Below are 20,562 nucleotides of genomic sequence, written 5' to 3' on the forward strand. Positions count from 1 at the left end.
CCTAACAATGTTGGGTAAACCGTATACACTATGTAGTTCCTCGTTATGAAGCTTCCGCCATTCCCCATTCCCGTTCCTCTTGGGTCCGAATATTCTTCTCAGGATCCTGTTCTCAAATACTTTCAGTCTATGTTCTTCCCTCAGAGTAAGCGACCATGTTTCACAACCATACAGAACAACAGGCATGATTATCGTTTTATATATTTTAAGCTTCAAATTCCTCGATAGAATTCGCGACGACAAGAGATTTTGAACCGAATAGTAACACGAATTCCCTGCTTTTAGTCGACATTTAATTTCTTCGTGAATATGATTTTCGTCTGTTAATATTGATCCTAAATATTTGAAAGTATCCACTTTATCAAAAGCATTATTTAATATTTTAACGCCTCCACAATTTGCCGTATTACGGTCCCGACGCACTTCCATGTATTTAGTTTTCTCTGCATTTACTTCTAAACCCATGTCCCTGCAAGCGTTTAATAAGATCTCTGCATTTATTTCTACTGTTCTCCTATCATCCCCTATTAAATTTACATCATCAGCATATGCCATAACCTGGTGAATGCCGTTCAACTCTAGGCCCTGGTTGCTATCTTTGATTTTCCTTATGGCGTATTCCAGCACAAAGTTAAATAATAATGGCGACAACGCATCTCCTTGTTTCAGGCCATTTTCGACGTGGAAGCTCGTGGACAAAAATTTTCCTACCCGGACTTTACTTTGGGATTCACTTAAACATATCTTAATTAATCTAATTAGCTTTCTCGGTATTCCAAGTTCTGTAAGAACGTTGTATAATGTTTCTCTCCTAACCGAGTCGTAAGCCTTTCTAAAATCAATAAATAGTTGATGTACCGGGGTAATGTATTCCCACTTCTTTTCGAATATTTGGCGAATGGTAAATATTTGGTCGATAGTTGATCGATTTCGTCTAAATCCGCACTGATAATCTCCAATAATTTCATCTGCGTATGGGGTCAATCTTGCTAACAGAATATTTGAAAGGATTTTATAGGATGTTGACAGAAGAGAAATGCCTGGATAATTATTACAGTCAGTTCTGTCGCCTTTCTTGTGAATTAGAACAATGATTGATTCTTTCCACTCTTGTGGCAATTCTTCCTTGTTCCAGATAAGGAGAATGAGTTTGTGTATTTTGTTCCTCAATTTTTCGCCTCCAGCTAAAATTAACTCGGCCGGAATTTCATCTACACCCGGAGATTTGTGTTTCTTCAATTTCTTTATAGCGGCTTCCACTTCTATTCGATTGGGTTCTGGAGTATACGGTTCTGCGGTGTGTATCTCCTTTTCTCCACGCTCATTATTTTTTGGCTGCGTGTTCAGCAAATCGTCAAAGAAATCTTTCCATCTATTTAAGAGGCTATCCGTATCGGTGAGAACTGTTCCGTCAGATTTCTTTAATATATAAGCACGAGATTGATAGCCTTTCTTAAATTCGCTGATCCCCTTATACATGTCCCGAATATTTTTATTTTTACTATTATCTTCAAGTTCCTTAATTTTAGCTTTCAAAAAATCCCGTTCCTTTGTTCTAAAAGTCTTGGAAGTTTCCCGCCTGATATCTGCGAAATTTTGTGTAGTTGTTTCATTCGGATTTTGTAGCCACCGTAATTTTGCCAGTTTTCTCTTCTCTGCTAGTTTAATGCATTCTTGGTCGAACCATGGTTTGTTCCTACGTATTTCCGCGTGTCCCAATTTTTCTATTGCTGAACTTTTAATGCTATCTCTAATTTCAATCCAAGTATCCTCAACACTAGTGCACTCCGAGTCTTCTAAAACCGCGAATCTATTCGAAACTTCAATCTGGTATTCCTCTCTTACCTGGCTCTCTTCTAATTTCTTTAAATTAAATCTCTCCGTTTTCGGACATTGAATATTACCTTTATTCAACGATAATCTCACCCGTATTATCGCTACTACCAGGTAGTGATCAGTGTCACAATCAGCCCCTCTAAACGACCGGACGTCAATTATGCTAGATTGTCTTTTTCTATCTACTAAAACGTGATCAATTTGATTATGTGTTTTTCCGTCTGGTGATGTCCAAGTGTATTTATGAACGTCGCGATGTGGGAATTTTGTACTTTTCACGATTAGGTTTTTGGATGTTGCAAAGTTCACGAGTCTAACACCGTTGTCATTACTTTCCTTATGCAAACTTTCGTTCCCTATAATCGGTTTGAAAATATCCTCTCGTCCTACCTTCGCATTGAAATCCCCTAATAGAATCTTCATATGGTATCGCGGGAGTTGGTCAAATATCCGTTCCACTTCTTCGTAAAAACTATCTTTTATATCGTCACCCTTATCTTCAGTTGGAGTATGTACATTTAAAACAATAATATCACACCACCGTCCCTTAAGAATAATAAAAGAAAGTCTGTCAGTAACAAATTCAACCCGTTTAATTGCTGGTAATATTCGTTTGTGAACGAAAAACCCTGTTCCTAACTGGTGATTTTTATTTCCTTCCCCGTAAAAGAACGTAAAATTTCCGGAATTCTCAGATCCATTTCCTTCCCACCTAACTTCCTGAACTCCTACTAAGTCCATCCTGTATTTCTCTAACTCACTCGTTACAGATTTTAACGCGCCTGCCCTATAAAGACTTCTAATATTCCATGTTCCAAATCTCATGTCCATTTTCTTTTGCTGATGTCGTGCCAAGTTATCAGTCCTTGTCCAAGGCTTTTGTGAATGTTTCTGAACAAGTACCTTTTTTTACAGGATGAGGGTGTTAGCCTTACCCAAACCCCCAAGCTGGAGGACCACTCCTAGTCGTCTGTCCGCGACTGCTTATTCAGTATATTCGCAGCTAACCTCTATATCTAGAGGCCTTCTCCTCGATCCCCAACCTGAGGACGCGCCATGCCGTGGTGACAGGAACCCACGTTACACGGGAACCACAAAATTACTCCCCCAAAATGTTAAATCGGCTATATGTGTGATTTAGTTACATTAAGGTGAGTCTAAAAAACACTTTTAAAAAGTACCAAAATATTACCCCGAAGGGGACTCAAACCACCAACCTTATGATTACTAGGCAAATGTTCTTCCTACTTCGCTACGATGGCGATGAAGGAAACGTCGCTTGTAAAGGGATAAATCGTTAAGATCTTTTTTATTTGGTCAATCACAGTGCTCCTTTAACCGTGTATATTCGACGATAACTGTTTGGAATTAGATAAAATGTGTTCGCCATGTAATTTTGTAACAAAATGACGCGTGTCTATTTACTTTATTTCATAGTTCTCGCATACTCACTTTCTAATGATCGACGACAGTTGTCATCTAAATTCATACAATTATCGCACTTATTTCAAGATTTTTCACGTCATGATGTTGAGGCAGAGGTTATTCTTGACCCTCGGAGCTCACTTTAGGAACAATTCGTCAGCAAAAAATAATATATAATAATAACCGCATACACATGACTGGCGACAGTTCGTGTTGGTCCCTTCACGATTCTCCGCGAAGAATCTAAGAAGTGCGGACCAAGACGAAGTTCTCGCTGGTCGCTGCTACGCGGTGGTACTTCAACACCCCGACGCGAGATATATATGTTTCGACTCGACGAAACCCGGCCGCCAGTGAGGGCCAACTATCGCAGACCTACGCAAAAAGCGACAGAACTTTCTTGGTTAATTTTATACATAAGGCTGATTTTCTTTGAAATTGCACTTAATTTATTTTAAGATTTTCTGAGAAAAATGTGTATTTATTATTCGTGACTAAAAAGACGTAATTATTTTATTAACAGCTATATCTCACTTCCTGTTTTACAAGAAATAGCATTTTAAAAAGCGAATGAAATCCAAACTGAAAAACTGAATAAAAACGTTGCTTTTCACCAAATTTTCCATCTGATAAAAAGTTCTCTTGAAACACTAATTACAGCATATAAATAATATAGTCTAATGTACTTACGATTTAGTATAGTACCATTGTTTTATGATAGAATTTATAGTGGGAGGCGCGGTGGCTCAGGGTTCCCTGGTTCGATCCCAGCTCGCGCCGTGTGGACTTTGTAGTGGACAAACACCGTGCTCATGGGTTTTCTCGGGGTTCCGTTTCCTCCCACTTTCTTCATTCCACCATTTCATTCATTTCTCATAATCACCGTCTCCTTTGGCCTAACCGGCATAGGCGTGAGACGTTAAACTCAAAGATTTCATTTCATTTCATAGAATTTATAGTACCTTGTCAAAAAGTTTGTCTTCAAACTGTTAAATACAAATCGCCGTAAATTGTGTAATCTACTGTCACAAAAAGTATACCATACTATTTTCGGATCGCTATAAGGAAGAAATACCATACTATTTTGTGATCGGTATGGTAAAATACTATTTTTCCGTACTATTTTACCGTAAATTATTAATTATATGTAAACATTGTTATTTTTAAATGACTGAAGCGAAGTAATCTCACGATGATGTTTTAACATCTGGTCATTAGGGGGGCCAGGAAATCATTTGGGGAGCCTGGCACCGATGGGCCCCCCGTGGCTACACCCCTGCCTAAGACGTACCTGGAAGATCAAAAATAGTACCCATCAGTATCAACGACCTTCTGAAAAATGTTCGGGATGGGCATGGATTCCTTCGCGGTAGAACTTGGTTTGCCGTGAAGCAAAGAAGGTATCAAGTGCATTTTGCACCTTTACTACGGAGTTGAACTTTAGTTCTCTAATGTGAGTGTCCAAGAAATGGTTCAGGGATAATCGGACGGTGAACTGTCCAGGGAGTATGGCGGTTGCAATAGTGTTTCCCATTTAAGGAGTAGGATGGTGTCCCGGGTCACTCTAATCATGTGGGGCTTAGCGTTGTCCCGTAACGGGAGAACCCCTTAGCGATTGAGACGTGCTGGCTCCAAGGTTTTGAGTTTTTCTTGAACACGGTTCAACTGCTGACAGTAGACAGTTGCATTAATGTTCTGCTCTGACAAGCCGGTAGCAGTTCCCGATGCACGATGTCGCGAGCAGTCCACCAAACACACAGCAGGACTTTCTACTGCATTACTGGTTTCAGCTGTTTTGGAACCAGTTCATGGGATTTTAACGAATGGTGACGACGCCATGGAGCTTCTCATCACATGTCAACATCCTGTCCAGAAATGGCTTCTTCCTCAGACGAGACAGCAAAAAAAACACAGGTGTCTGCATGCGTAGTCTTCTGGCCCGGAGTTAATTCATGTGGGACCAATAGACTCAAATTGTAGTGTTTCCCAAGTTGATGGAGGTGCTGCCGGATGGTTTCTCCACTCACATTGAATATTAGCCCCAGTTCCTCACAGGTCTCTCCACTGTTCGCCTCAATTGCTACCTGAAGATCTTCATTTTGTAAATGTGTTGGTCTTACGGCACGTGGTGCGTCTTTCGTGAGTGTTTTGTCACCGTCCTTAAACTTTCTAAACCACCCTTGCACTGTCTGCGTAATCACGACACCCTCACGAAAGGCCTGAGATATCTTCCGCCCCACTGCAGTGGCGTTTGATCCAAGTTTGAACTCGTACAGCATACACACCCTTATGACGCTCTGTGGAGGTTCCATATTCACTCTGTCCTTACACAAGTTCACGTTGTAACTGAACTGCCACAAGCAGGTAGAATGTTGCATATACCCACACCAACATCTGACCTTCGCCTTTTCTCCATTCGCATTCAACTCACGATGTAAGGATCAATTGAACACAGACCTCCACAAAAAGCGACAGAACTTTCTTGGTTACCTTTATATATCTCACAGGACATAATATGTTAAGTATAGAGAATATATCTATATTAAACTTAGTTTTAATATCTCGAGCTCCGGAAGTCGGAATGTCACAACTCCAGATTCGTGTTCCTCGTGATCTAGTTTACAAAATATATAAAAATCAGGTGGGGCCCACTTTGCTTCCCTGCAGCCTACTTTTCAAACGAAACTAAGTTTTCCAGAGTGTACATTTTGCTTCAAACTGAGTTCTGCCCTGGCTAACATACGTAAATTCGCTTCTATAAGTGTCGTTAAAGTTACACTTGAAATTGTCGTTCGGCATTCTTGTAGCTTATGAAGGCATGAATAATTCAAGTATGTTTGTCACAACATCTACAAAAGAATATTCATTCGTATAGAACCTCCAATACATTACATTAAAAACACATGAATTACACAAAGAAAACTATTGTGCATTAGAGCAGATCTCTTATTAGCGAATGGCCCTACACCCGCGCACTGCTCAGATAGCTCACAGCCTGAGCCTGAGCGCAATTCCAAATTTAACTCAATCGCGATTAAGATTGTCAAAGGTGTAGCGGTTTACGTTGAATATACCAACACTTTATTCACTAAGTCGTCTTAGATTTTTCTCCAATCCCAAAAAGCAGGTGGTTTTTCGTGATTAAGATAGCGAGGGACGAATATAGAACCTGACAATCGGGTGGTACCCGCAAAAATCGGGTAATATGACAACACTAAGCTAAATAGAAAATAAGGTATATCCCTATTTAAGATCACTACACCTGCAACTCATGAAATTCAATTTGAAATCTCATCCACTTAGATTGAGATCTTTTATATTATCATTATTCTTTCACTTTGTTTCTAAATAGTACTGCCACTCTTTCTTTTGTTAACAAAAAAAAACCACCTCCCTTTCTTAGAAAAAAGAAAAGAAAAAAATTAGATCGCAATTCACAATTTTATTGTTGATTTGTTGCCATTCCGATAAATGTGAATGTTGTGGTTTTGCATGTGTTGACTGGTTTCTTATCGCAAGTCCCAGACACCTGCAATAGTTCATACGTGAAGGGAACACCGATCATATTTTATTCTATATCTTTTTACTTCCCAATAACGATAGCCGTGCCTCTTTGTGACAAACTGCAACTTATTTTTTTTATTCTGCCAATTGTAAAAGAATACTAAACAAGAATTTCCCTACACGTTAAGACATTTTAAGAAAAAATATCTTCTTTCACCTCTGCAAATTTTGAGCATTTTTTCCCTACGCCGGGGAAAATTTCCCTCCATCTGGCAACTGTGAGCCGAAGATGGGAAAGATTCTTTGCTGTTTCCTCGTCGTTATTTGATATTAGTGCTGTCGAATTTTTGTGACTTCTGCAGTTTTCGGTTTTTGAGAAAATCGATTTTCAAAACCGAAACCGCAGATGCGGTTTTCAAAACCGAAACCGCAAATGCGGTTTTCAGAAACCGAAACCGCAAAAGCGGTTTTCAGAAACCGAAACCGCAAAAGCGGTTTTCAGAAACCGAAACCGCAAATGCGGTTTTCAGAAACCGAAACCGCAAATGCGGTTTTTAAAACCGAAACCGCAAATGCGGTTTTCAAAACCGACATTTCGGTTTTATGAAATTTCACTTTTTTCAAAAACCGGTTTTCGGTTTTTTCAAAAACCGATTTTGACAGCACTAGTATCTATATTAATCACGTCGAAATTTATTTTATTAGTAATAAATGAATAGGTTAAGTTAGCTAGGTTAGTTATTTTAAGTATAGTACATGTATAGCATTTTAGATTAAATAGACTAGTTATTAATTGTATTATTGTTGTGTTAATTGTATTAATTGTCTTATGTACTAAAAGGATGATGGAATTGAAAGCTTGTATTACTGAAATTTGAACTGTGATAATAATATGGAAAATAAGTTGACAGAGGAAAAAGTAATGATAATCGAAAGTGAATGTGCATATATTGTTTCTGTCGTGAATGTACACTCATGTCCAAAATTATTGTCGCATATCTATAAATGTGTTGTTGTAGGAATATAATTTGATAACATCTTGTTTGAGGATCGTAGATCACTTATATATTTCTTCACGTTGTTCACAATTAAATCTGTTTCCCACATTCAGACCATTGTTGGATGCATTTATTTTTAAAAAATCTCTGTAGCCTGGATGCATAGAACTCAGCAACGAAAGTTTACAGGTCCTCATCGTTTCTGAAGATAATGCCATTTTTGAGTAATTGAGTAACTCAAATAAAGAAGACAGTTTTACAAAACTGCATTTAGTTTCTTTTTACATGGAACTTTTATGAATAATGACACGGCAAAACGGATAATAATTTAAAAATTTGTAGAATTGCGAACGCACTTAATAAATATTACCATATTTATATCTAATAGTATCAAGATGGTTATTCTCAGATCATAAGTTTCCAAGTGATATCTCCAAAATAAAATTAAGGCAATGGTCTAATAAAAATTAGACATTGGCAATATTAAACATACAAATCTGAAATTATATAAACTTTTAAATCTCCATTATTTATTAATATATTTTTTTAAAATAAAACATTTCAAAATTAAATTAAGAAACGAAAGTTTCTCCATGTAATAATTATTTGCTACATATTAATATAAAATTACAAAACTTAAATATCTTTGTTATTTATTACGAAATTTCAAACATTTAACTTCTAGCATGATCTCGTAAAACTAAAACGTACTCAGATTGTCGGCATAAAAAATGCTGATGAAGAATCATGCATTAATATTTATTCTTATCTCCACAGAAACAAACGGCTATATTTGGCAACAGTTACTTCAACTGCATAGTACCAGATTGAATGAAATAGTCTTGGCCGTGATAGCCATCTTCAAATTCTCTCCTTCATCCGAACAACCACCCAATCAAATAAACAGATCATGGCTAATGTAGCCAAAAGTTTTTTAAGCATACTCAAAATTTTTAATTTACGATTTTAAAATCCAAATTGTTTTTATATGCGCAACGGCTATTTATTCAAATTTATAAATGAATATTCCAGGAACTTGTGGTAGTGCCACTCCGAACAAGAAACCTCAGAGCATCTTACTCACTATAATATTAAAGAAACACAATTTAAAATATATATATTTTACAATACAAAATACAATATATGTATTTTAAAATATATATATACAATAAAAATATATATATTTTAAATTGTGTTTCTTTAATATTATAGTGAGTAAGATGCTCTGAGGTTTCTTGTTCGGAGTGGCACTATCACAAGTTCCTGGAATATTCATTTATAAATTTGAATAAATAGCCGTTGCGCATATAAAAACAATTTGGATTTTAAAATCGTAAATTAAAAATTTTGAGTATGCTTAAAAAACTTTTGGCTACATTAGCCATGATCTGTTTATTTGATTGGGTGGTTGTTCGGATGAAGGAGAGAATTTGAAGATGGCTATCACGGCCAAGACTATTTCATTCAATCTGGTACTATGCAGTTGAAGTAACTGTTGCCAAATATAGCCGTTTGTTTCTGTGGAGATAAGAATAAATATTAATGCATGATTCTTCATCAGCATTTTTTATGCCGACAATCTGAGTACGTTTTAGTTTTACGAGATCATGCTAGAAGTTAAATGTTTGAAATTTCGTAATAAATAACAAAGATATTTAAGTTTTGTAATTTTATATTAATATGTAGCAAATAATTATTACATGGAGAAACTTTCGTTTCTTAATTTAATTTTGAAATGTTTTATTTTAATAAAATATATTAATAAATAATGGAGATTTAAAAGTTTATATAATTTCAGATTTGTATGTTTAATATTGCCAATGTCTAATTTTATTAGACCATTGCCTTAATTTTATTTTGGAGATATCACTTGGAAACTTATGATCTGAGAATAACCATCTTGATACTATTAGATATAAATATGGTAATATTTATTAAGTGCGTTCGCAATTCTACAAATTTTTAAATTATTATCCGTTTTGCCGTGTCATTATTCATAAAAGTTCCATGTAAAAAGAAACTAAATGCAGTTTTGTAAAACTGTCTTCTTTATTTGAGTTACTCAATTACTCAAAAATGGCATTATCTTCAGAAACGATGAGGACCTGTAAACTTTCGTTGCTGAGTTCTATGCATCCAGGCTACAGAGATTTTTTAAAAATAAATGCATCCAACAATGGTCTGAATGTGGGAAACAGATTTAATTGTGAACAACGTGAAGAAATATATAAGTGATCTACGATCCTCAAACAAGAGATGTATGTATGGATTCCAAACGACACGAACTAATGAATCCACGTAATAAATATTCACAATGTACTATGTATTCAGAAGATGTTAAATTAAGACGATTAAGGAAACAGAGTATGTTATAAATACTACATTGAAATCATATTTGTAGTTGAAGTATAGATAATTGGAATGACTTGTGCAACTTTAAAGATTGATAAATGCTCTTTCATTAAATTTAAGTCACTTTATTAATTTTATATGATGAATAATATAACAGTTAAACAGTGTTTGACATGCAGTACTTGACGCAACTTCTAGAGTTTACTTAGCTGACCGGAACAGATTTATTCGAAATTTAGGTCCCATTTAACTATAGTTTTCAAAACTCACCATATGTATTGTTACTAGGGCTTTTTTGAAATCCAATATTTGCCTATGAAGTGCATTCAGAAAAGATAGAGTATACAGAGGTTTCCTATAATCCGCATTTTGAAATTTTCAGACAGCTACGAAGCTCAGTTTTGAATATGTAAATGAATTGTTCGCAATTATTTGAATTTTTTTGCTGAGTCTCAACTTCAGACGATGTCCCGAAAAATTAAATCATTAATGCTTGTCATGAAATTTTTTTTTCTTTTTCTCTACTTAAAGGTTAAGATAAGTTTTCTTTTTAGAATGCTTTGTATAATATTCTGTATCTTCTTCCACATTAATAATTTCTAATTGGTTGTTGTGTGACGTCACAGTTTGACTCTTATTCTTATTGAACTACACGTATGGAACAAAGAGAAGACAAGAAACTTGTCCTTGATAAAGGCAGTGTTGACAGGCGAACAAGAATATCGATAACTTAATCGATTGTTTTGTAGATGTTTTATTCGTCGTACACTACTAACCTTTGCTTATTCCATTCTTCCATCCCAACTCCTTCCTTTCGTTGCATTACCTGTTCCCTTTGTTGTTTATCTAATTATCAAAACGTGTTGTTACGTGATACTTAAACCAGCAATTCCCGTTGGTTAGTAGCCTGTCCGTGTGCCTTTAAAATGCGTGACACGGATTCGAGTTTCGGTTGGAGATCCTTGAAATTTGAACGCACTGGGTCGTTCAGGTTCCATCTTAAAATGTAGGCCTGTTTCATAAACTCCAATCCAGCTTCAATTTCATATTTCAGCTTGTTGGAAATGACTTTCTACAATTTATCTGTAGACTATTTTTACTTTTCAACTAAATGTGGCTATTACAATTCTTCTTTCACAACTATCTAGATATAATCCTAATTACACGCTGTAGTAGAATCCTACAGTAGTATGAACCAGAAGATAAAATAGTTATATTTGTTTCTTGTAGGTGGATATACGGAAATCAGATAACGTTTGGAAACTGTAATGAAGCATTCAAATTCATTTACGCAGGCAAGAAGTATGGTTTACAACAGCTTGTTGATAAAGGTTCCAAATATGTCATAGAGAAACTGGATGCTATTGCTGCTATTCCAGCCTATGAGTTTGCAGATTTAATTGATGAACCACTGCTGAAAGAGTATTGCTTGAAGGTGGGTTTCTTGTAATTTTCTTTACTTCAAGGAGGTACATGAGAAAACTATTTTATAGTAAATAGCAACTTAAGAACTAACCCCAAATTAAGAGGAAACATAACGATAATAAACTATAGTAGAAAGGCTTTGCTATATTAGTAAAATTTTAGAAAGTTAATTATTTTGTGTACTTTCTAATCTGATCAAAGTAACTAATATTTCTATTAAGAAATATATCAAATTGTACACAACCACACACTAAGCAAGACTATGTGATAATATACAAAAAGCACAATCATGTAACAGTTTGGACACAATAACTGTGTCTTCATCAGACTTCCACTCCTTCTGGAAACTTGGGAGTTGATCCTCTCTTATATACTTTTCGGAGATCAACTTTTAATTAGGCTACGCCCCTTCATTAAAAAATAATACTTGTGTTTTTTACTTTCACTTCTTCAGCTGCACATTTGTCAAATTAAAAATGTACATTTTTGCTGAATACATTCTTGTCCTCTAATTATCCTTGTGATGTTCCCTTATTAATTTGTTCTCTTTCTTTCTTCTTCCTTTTCCTTTCTTCTTCTTTAAGTAGAATCTTCTCCCATTCTTTATTTATTGTGAATACTGCATTCCAATTCCTCACCTTATCTTCTCCTTCATGATTTTCCTCGCTTCTTTCTATTTTCTCACCAATGTCCTGTTCTGTGCTTCTATGACTTCTGCTCCTTTCCACCCTATTCTGTAGCTTGTATCTTTCTGATGCTTATATATTGCGTTGTTGTCTCTTTTCAATCTTACGTCATATTTGTGCTGTTTTATCCCTTCTTCCATCTTCTGTTTTTGTCTTCTATGTAAATTTTGTTTCACCCCGCGCATCCTACTCTATATATTACCACTTTGATCTTTGTCCACTATTGCTTTTCTTTTGTTTTTCCCGACTACTTCAATTATTCTACTTCCTTCTTTCCAGTACGTCCTAATTCATGCTTTCTGAAGTATCCTGCTTTCTGTTTCTTTGCCTAGGCTCTCTTTACCAAACCATTTTTGTTCTTTTCTTCGTCTTCCTTCCTCTCTGTTGCTATGTTTCTTTCTCACTCTATCCTCTTCATTGTATCCATTTCTCCTTAGTTGTGTCCAGAACTTTATAAAATATCTTTTCCTTTTTTCTTCGTCAATGTTTAGGTTTCATATTTTTTTCTCCATCCTTTTTATGAAATCCTTTGTATTCTCATCTAAATCATTTCTTTTGTAGCAATACACTCCCGCTGCAAGTCTTTTTGATACCAAGATGTAAATAAACTCTCCTTCTACCGACTTCTTTATTTTTATATCTAGATAGTTTATCGACTTGTCTACTTCTATTTCATTCTCTAGTCTAATACCTTCCTCTTCATCTTCCACGACTCTTATGAATTTCTCCAGCTGCCGTTTTGTAATTTCCATATTCCTAAACATTTATCTACATAACGGCAAGAAAGAATCAGTCTTTCTCTTCCTCTTTCTATTATCTCCTTCACCCAATGATTCAGTACTATATCTGACAGCACTGGACTCAAATAAGACCCTATATAATGTCATTCCTTCATTTTAAAAATCCTGTCTCTCATTATACAGTAACCATTCTCCCACAATGCCTCAAATCCTCTTCTTACCTTCTATCCCCATCTTCTATTTTCTTTTCCATCCATTTCTTCTTCTATTATCTTCAATATTTATTTTCTCCCCAGGCTCTGGAACATACTCTTAACATCAAGGCTCTGGAACATACTCTTAAATAACACTCTGCTCCCCTTTCTTCTCTCTGATTTATATATTATCCTCTTAAGCTCTTGCGCATTCGCTACCCTACTACTGTCCTTCTCTCATTGCCTCAGCTATCCTCTTAATCTTTTTCTCCAAAGGTTCTAACATATTGTTTCTGCAGGTATGCACCTGCCTCAACTTCACTACTTCTTTGTGGATTTTTAGAAATGCTTTTATCCTAGTTGACGTTCCCTCTGTAACCAAGTTCTTGAACCCTTTCTTCTTGTAGTACTCTATAATCTGTTTTATCTCTTTTTGTCCTTTTGCTACCACATCTTCGTATGTCTCGTCTTTCAGATCCCCAATTTTTTCTTTATACCATTCTTTATTCATCACAACTATAGCATCCCCTTTGTCTGCCTGTTCCACAGTTATTTCTCATTTTTATCCCTTTCAATCCTATCTTCTCTTTGTCATTCAGATTATGTCTTTGTCTTCTTGAAAAGCAGTAGTGGACAAAGATCAAGGGGGGGAATATATAGAGTGGGATGCGCGGAGTGAAACAAAATTTACATAGAAAACAAAAACAGAAGATGGAAGGAAGGATAAAACAGCACAAATATGACGTAAGATTGAAAAGCAACAACAACGCAATATATAAGCATCAGAAAGAGACAAGCTACAGAATAGGGTGGAAAGGAGCAGAAGTCATAGAAGCACAGAACAGGACATTGGTGAGAAAATGGAAAGAAGCGAAGGAAATCATGAAGGTAGGAGATAAGGTGAGAAATTGAAATGCCGGATTCGCGATAAAGAATGGAAGAAGATCCTACTTAAAGAAGAAGGAAAGGAAAGGAAGAAGAAAGAAAGAGAACAATTAATAAGGGAACATCACAAGGATAATTAGAGGACAAGAATATATCCAGCAAAAAAATTATATTTGTAATTGGAGAAGTGTGCAGCTGAAGAAGTGGAAATAAAAAACACAAGTGTTATTTTTTAATAAAGGGGCGTAGCCTAATTAAAAGTTGATCTCCGGAAAGCATATAAGAGGTGATCAACTCCCAAGTTTCCAAGAGTGAAAGTCTGATGAAGACAAAGTTTTTGTGTTGAAACTGTTATGTTATTGTGTTTTATTTATATTATCATATAGCCTTGCTTGCTGTGTTGTTGTGTTTAGTTTGACAAGATAGAAACAAGGCCTGATAAAATAGTTATAAGAAATATATAGAAACTAAAGCCTTTCTCAAAGATTTTTTTCTTTTCGTGTAGCAATTTCCAAAACAATTTTAAGTTTGCATCCCAATTTATAACTTTTGCATATCATTTTACTTAGCAATCTAAATGGAATTTATTTCTTATTTTACTGTTTTACGTCGATATGAAATAATAAAAAATATATAAAAAATTATATAACAAATACACATGATAACGATAAGTAAAATAGAATAATGTTGCAATAGTTTTTTAAAGTACTAAATTTGTTATTCTATTGATTTGTCATCCTATAATATCTGGTTTTGAATACGAATGGAGCTTTCCATTAAGAACTGAATTTGTAATGTCCTTTAGAAACGATAATTGTTATTACACAACCCACGAAGTAAACTTATATTTTTATGACTAAACACAATGATTTAAATTCACGTGTGTTAATTTCCTGCAGCCAACTCATGCCCCGATCAAGTTTTTTTTTTTTTTTTCAATTTTTAAAGCTATATATCCAAAACTACTTTTCTTTCGTAATTTTAGCGAAAAACAAAATGAAGTAGCAAAGTAATATTTCTGGGTCAGTGAAATAAAATAAATATGCAGATGTGTCATTTATAAACTGCTTATCCCAGAGATAGGACAGAAGGGGAATTGTGCTTAAGTTCAGTGTTTCCGATAGATGTCTAATTTACGAAAAGTAAGCTAAGGCCTTGCATTTCGAAAGATAATTGAGGTGCTTTATTTCTATATGCTATAAAGTGTCGAAATGTACACTCATGTCCAAAATTATTGACGCATGTCTATAAATGTGTTGTTGTAAGAATATAATTTGATAACGAATTCGTCCGGTATTTCTTCCAATGTTAGTATGTGTATAATCTGCAAATACATGTATGGGGCAAATTTCATGTCAAAAGAGCAGTAAATAAGAACAATAAAACGAAAATAAAACTTTCTTGTTCATTTAGCAATATTTTTTTTTTACTCATTCTAATTTTCGTATTTATGATTCTTTTCCCATGAAATTTACCACAAATATACATTTCCCGATTATACACATAGTATCAGTATTAAAAGTACTCTGCAAAATCATTATCAAATTATATTCTTAAAAGAAGACAGTTATAGATATGCGACAATCATTTTGGACATGAGTGTACATGATATCTTTCTTGATAATTCTACTACCAGTATCGAGCTAGAGGTCTGCACGGACTCGGCCTGAGCCCGCGGGCTTGAGCGCGACCCGGCCTGCGGGTCGGACTCGGGCCTACAAAGCATATACCACTTCGGACCCGAGTCAGGCTCGAGCCGTAAATTTCTAAATATAAAACCATATTTCTCGGGCCTACTTTGTAAATATACTATACAACCATATTTATTCAACCGTTCTTTCTGGACAACTTTTTAAAGCACAACTGCAAAACTAAACCTCTAATTGCTGTAAATAAAAATGTAACTTAGCGTTCGTTATTAAGTTTCTGTAATTCGGACTAATTTCGGGTTCATTTTATTATCGCACGAGCATGGGCTGGGCTCTGGCCTAAATGATAAAACATACGAGCTCGTATTTCGGACTCAAATCGGGCCTCACGTTACAAATTTGCGTGCCAGGCCGGGCTCGGGCTAAAAATTCCGGCCCATGAAGATCTCTATCTCGAGCAATATGGTTTTAGTACATAGTAGATTTATTTATATCATAGAGAACAAAAGAGGCACATATAAGGAAACATAGGGTTTTCGAGGAGAGATTTATTACACTATATACCAAGGATGTTATATAATAGAGGATCTGCCTATACAACAAAATCGTGAAGCCATACGTCACAGCTTCGCCACACCTACTCTGCCCACTCCGCGCCACTAAGATTGCAATGTTTTGAGCCAACCATCATGGCGGACACGAGAGTAGCCAATCAGACCTTCCAGCTCGGACGATGCTCGGTTGTTTTTTGGCTTCATTGAGCTCATATGATGAGGATACGTATCGGCAGATCCTCTATTTTATAACATCCTTGCTATATACTATATGAAATCAAAAGAGAACCCTTCCGTCATAAAGAAAAATATATTATTCTGTTTTATTATGTAAAAATATATATTCATAGATTCATATATATAATTAACTAATGTAATGTGTTTAGTTCATTTCCCTAGTATATGATACCCAATAGACATATTTAAATATAAGAATTTATTATGTTAACTTATCATGAGGACAAACGATGCACAAATCAGCTTTTAACCTCTTGCTGACTTAGTATTCTGTAAAAGAAAGAACATTGTATTCTGTCAAAGAACGTCGATGTTTGAGAATCATGGTTTATCCAATACTTATCATTTGTCTATTAGAGACGCAGCTCAAACATGCTTAAGAGAAAGCTGAATTTCTGTCTAGAAAACTTTGTAATATATTTCTTTGACCATTACGAAAGCCTCCGTATATCGAAAGCCATTACGTATACGAAGCAAGCGAAACTATTTATTTGTTTTGTTTTGGAAGCACTAGAGGACTCCAGAGTTAGGTACTTCTATAAAAGGTACTCAGAAAATTCTACATGTACTACGATATCTTTACCAAGTTTAATCGTCATGTGGAATTGGAATTTATCGTCCCAGTACTGAGGCTATATGAGAGGTGGGCCTATACTTTAAGGTGAAATCAGAACTAGAGCAAGGTGTTAAAATTTTAAGGCTCTTGCTCCGGGAATCGAACCTGGGATTCCGTGCATCAGAGGCATGCGCTCTTGTTTCTAGAACAGCAGAAAATTTGTTGAAATACATTGTACAGTTATTACGTATAAAGATATAGAAGAGTTTTCAAGGAAACATTTTTGTAGCAGATATAACATTTGAGAGTAAAAGCAGAGATATAGGTCGATAGGCGAAAAAAAAAGAGAAAATGTGGAAGAGTATGCTTTCATATGCATTTGTGGTCCATAAAGTTATGTGTAAAATGGGTTGCATAACTCTCGTGTTTATCTAAGTATACAATATGACAACGAATGTCCGTGATGCATATGCTGCATCACTGATTTCGTAAAGAATTGCATAGCCCGTACATACAATCTAATCACGTACATCATGTAAATACCAGTGAAATGACATCTATAGACAAGCAGAAACTCGAGTTGTACATAAACAACGATGCATGCTTCTGTCCAGTGGCGTATACTGTTTTGATGGCTTGGGCTACCATCAAACTTTATAACACATTATTATTATTATTATTATTATTATTATTATTATTATTATTATTATTATTATTATTATTATTATTATTATTGAAGTTTACTTTTCAAAAAAACCTTACAACACACTTTTCTTTTATCCAGGAGATAAAAATGATTTTCTCTTCACTAGCATTCTCATCCTTACATTTTGCTTTGGATAGGTGGTAATTCTATTCCACCAGAGTAAATGGAAGCTGACCGACTAATAACGAACACTGAAATAGGTGATTAGTAGGGTTAGGATTTTGTTGCACTATAAATGTGGGGAAAATGCAAAATAAAAAATGCAGTTATGCACTAAAAATCTAAGAAAATGCACTATAATTTTTAAAAAAATGCTTTCACAGAGAATCATCCGTTACTATTTATTAGTGCATTACCTATATATAAACAACAAAAAAATATGAAGGTTGGTTTTCGAACTGGAATGCATGGCGGTTCTCTGCAAATAACGATTTGTACATTGAAAAGGTTCTTTCAGTTTCTACAGAAACTACCGTAGCATATTCGAAATAGACCATATCACTAATTCCTAGTTCACTTTCTAATTTGGGCAGTACAAATTTTCTGCCTGAAAAAATGTCCACTATCGAACAAAACATGGTAACATGAGTTTTTTTCGATACATCTGTCATTTTTCTTGACAATACAAGTCCTACTTCCCCAGGAACACTTTCTAATGCACTTGCTGTATTTTTGATTGAGTCAATTGAAGTCAACTTTTCTCCAGATTTCTCTAAAGAAGTAATCACACCTGGTAGAAATCCAAAATTAGATTGAATGTGCACAAGCTTACCTTGAATTTCAGGATTGACCAGTATCTCTTGTGCAGTTCGAAACGCGGAAATTTCGGAGGAGTTGAAAGAGTCTATCGTTTTCTTCACAGCTTCGAAGTTTTGACAATAGTATTTACAGGCTTCTAGCCACGTTCTCCACCTGGTAAGAACGGGGCTAGGTGGTAGAGGGAGTTCAGGATGCTCCGACTTAAAAGCAGCTACACGTGGTCGGGCCTTACTGAACACTTTCTTTACACTTCCTATGAGTGTATCAACATCAGGAAACTGCACACATGTCTCTTCAGCCACTCTGTGGCAACCATGCGCGAGGCACGTAGTGTGAATCATTTTCGAGTGAGCCTGAAGTGAGTTCGCTGCTTTTACCATATACGGTGCAGAATCGGTTACAAAGAGCAGCACGTTTCCGTGAAGAACGCCATTAGGCCATAAGAGATGCATTGACTTATCAAATAACTTACTGATCGTGGAATAATTGACCTTTTCCAGAACTTCGCAATTCAAAAGAAATGTTTTACCCGGCCCACCCTCATGCATCACTCCAACAACATTTACTACATTTCGTCCCTCTGAATCACAAGTTTCATCCATGGACACCCATATTTTCTTTCTAGCCATTTCTTGTCTAATGCACTGCATTGTTTTTTCGTAAAGTTTGTTCACGTAATTCTTCTTTAATGTCGAAGAATCGGGAGGGGGTTAACAAGTATATTTTTCCAAAAAGGCACGTAATGTCACGTTGTCCACTTTGTTCAACGGAATGTCAGCACAAATAAATGCTTCACACAAATCTTCGAAAAAAACAGAGTGATTCTTGGATGTATCACACTGCGGGAGAAGTTGTTGCGCGGCGTTTGCCTCTCGTTTCGCACGTAACTTAAGTCCCCGTGTGTGTTTGTCCCTTGAAACATGCTGTTCAATGGTAAATTTTCTTTCGGCTGAAACTGCAGTACAGAACACTTACATCTGTTGTAAATACTTCATATGCTCCAAATTCACTCACAAATCGTTTAAGCTTGGAAGCACTATTCTCTTTTATCTTCGGCATTTTAACCAGATAAACTGCAGAATTAGGCGCCTACCAACAGCTCACCAAAACAGTGAATGCAACAGTCACTGAACTCTCGCTCCTTGGCTTCATGTGACTAATCACCAGAAACTGCAGTCTGCGGACATTGGTCACGCCTGCTCCAACGAATCTTCGAAATAGAATCGTGTAGGTGGAAGCATTCTGCTTCAATTTATTGTTTTTATAAGAAAAATGAGAATTATGCGGTTAAAAGTAAGAATAAATACTAAATATGCACGTAAAATGCCCAAAAACTTTAAAAAATGCACTTATAGACAGAAATGGGCAAAAAATGCAAAAAAAATGCACAAACAAGTTTGTCTTAAATTACTTCTTTTTAATAAAACAGGATTTATAAAACAACGAGCAATGTTTATACTAATCCAGAAAAAAGATGCAAAATCATCAAGATCCTAACCCTAGTGATTAGTCAACGAAGGAGCCTCAATCTGTAATAGCCTTGGCAACGAAACTCAAATAATGAAACAAGTATTTATAACAGCTATGCTAATTATCGCAAAATACTATAAAACACAAAATTTTCCCACAGGCTCCCAAAATGCCTTGTCATTACTTGTATAATTTCCCTTTACTCCTCGCTCACGCCGAATAAATATATTTCTTTAGAGGCAACTGCTGTTGTCTGGCAGTTCGTTCGTATGTTGTGGGCGGAGGTGGAGCGAAGGAAAATGCGCTTATACGATTCTTGCTGTAGTAGCTAGAGAGTGGTTTCTACTGCGTTGTCATATCAAAGACCTCTTAAGTTAGTGAGACAGACTGCATACACCCGACCACAAAAGTATCTCTCTCCCCCCTAAGCGCTCTAATTCCATTACTTGGGGTCCAGGTCATTTGCAGATGTGAGAACGCCTAGACAGATGCAACCCAACTTACACGTAACTTTTCTCGCACTGACAGGAGTTGGTAGATCTGATCCAGGTGTTTATGCAGATATAATTGTAAAGTATTTGACTAA

At 35.7% G+C, this 20,562-nt stretch overlaps 1 protein-coding gene across 1 annotated transcript in view; it reads left to right on the forward strand.

The window, feature by feature from the left end:
• The window catches only part of LOC145668453 (BTB/POZ domain-containing protein 2-like), a 103,867-nt gene that overhangs the window by 64,483 nt on the left and 18,822 nt on the right, over positions 1–20,562 (forward strand). The window contains exon 4 of the mRNA XM_081736333.1: positions 11,346–11,550. Coding sequence (XP_081592459.1) covers positions 11,346–11,550 — 205 coding nt within the window. The remainder of the gene's footprint in view (positions 1–11,345; positions 11,551–20,562) is intronic.

The sequence above is a fragment of the Thermobia domestica genome, chromosome 13 (assembly GCF_964235325.1).
Source record: "Thermobia domestica chromosome 13, izTheDome1.hap1.1, whole genome shotgun sequence".
In the NCBI taxonomy this organism is placed as follows: Eukaryota; Metazoa; Arthropoda; class Insecta; order Zygentoma; family Lepismatidae; genus Thermobia; species Thermobia domestica.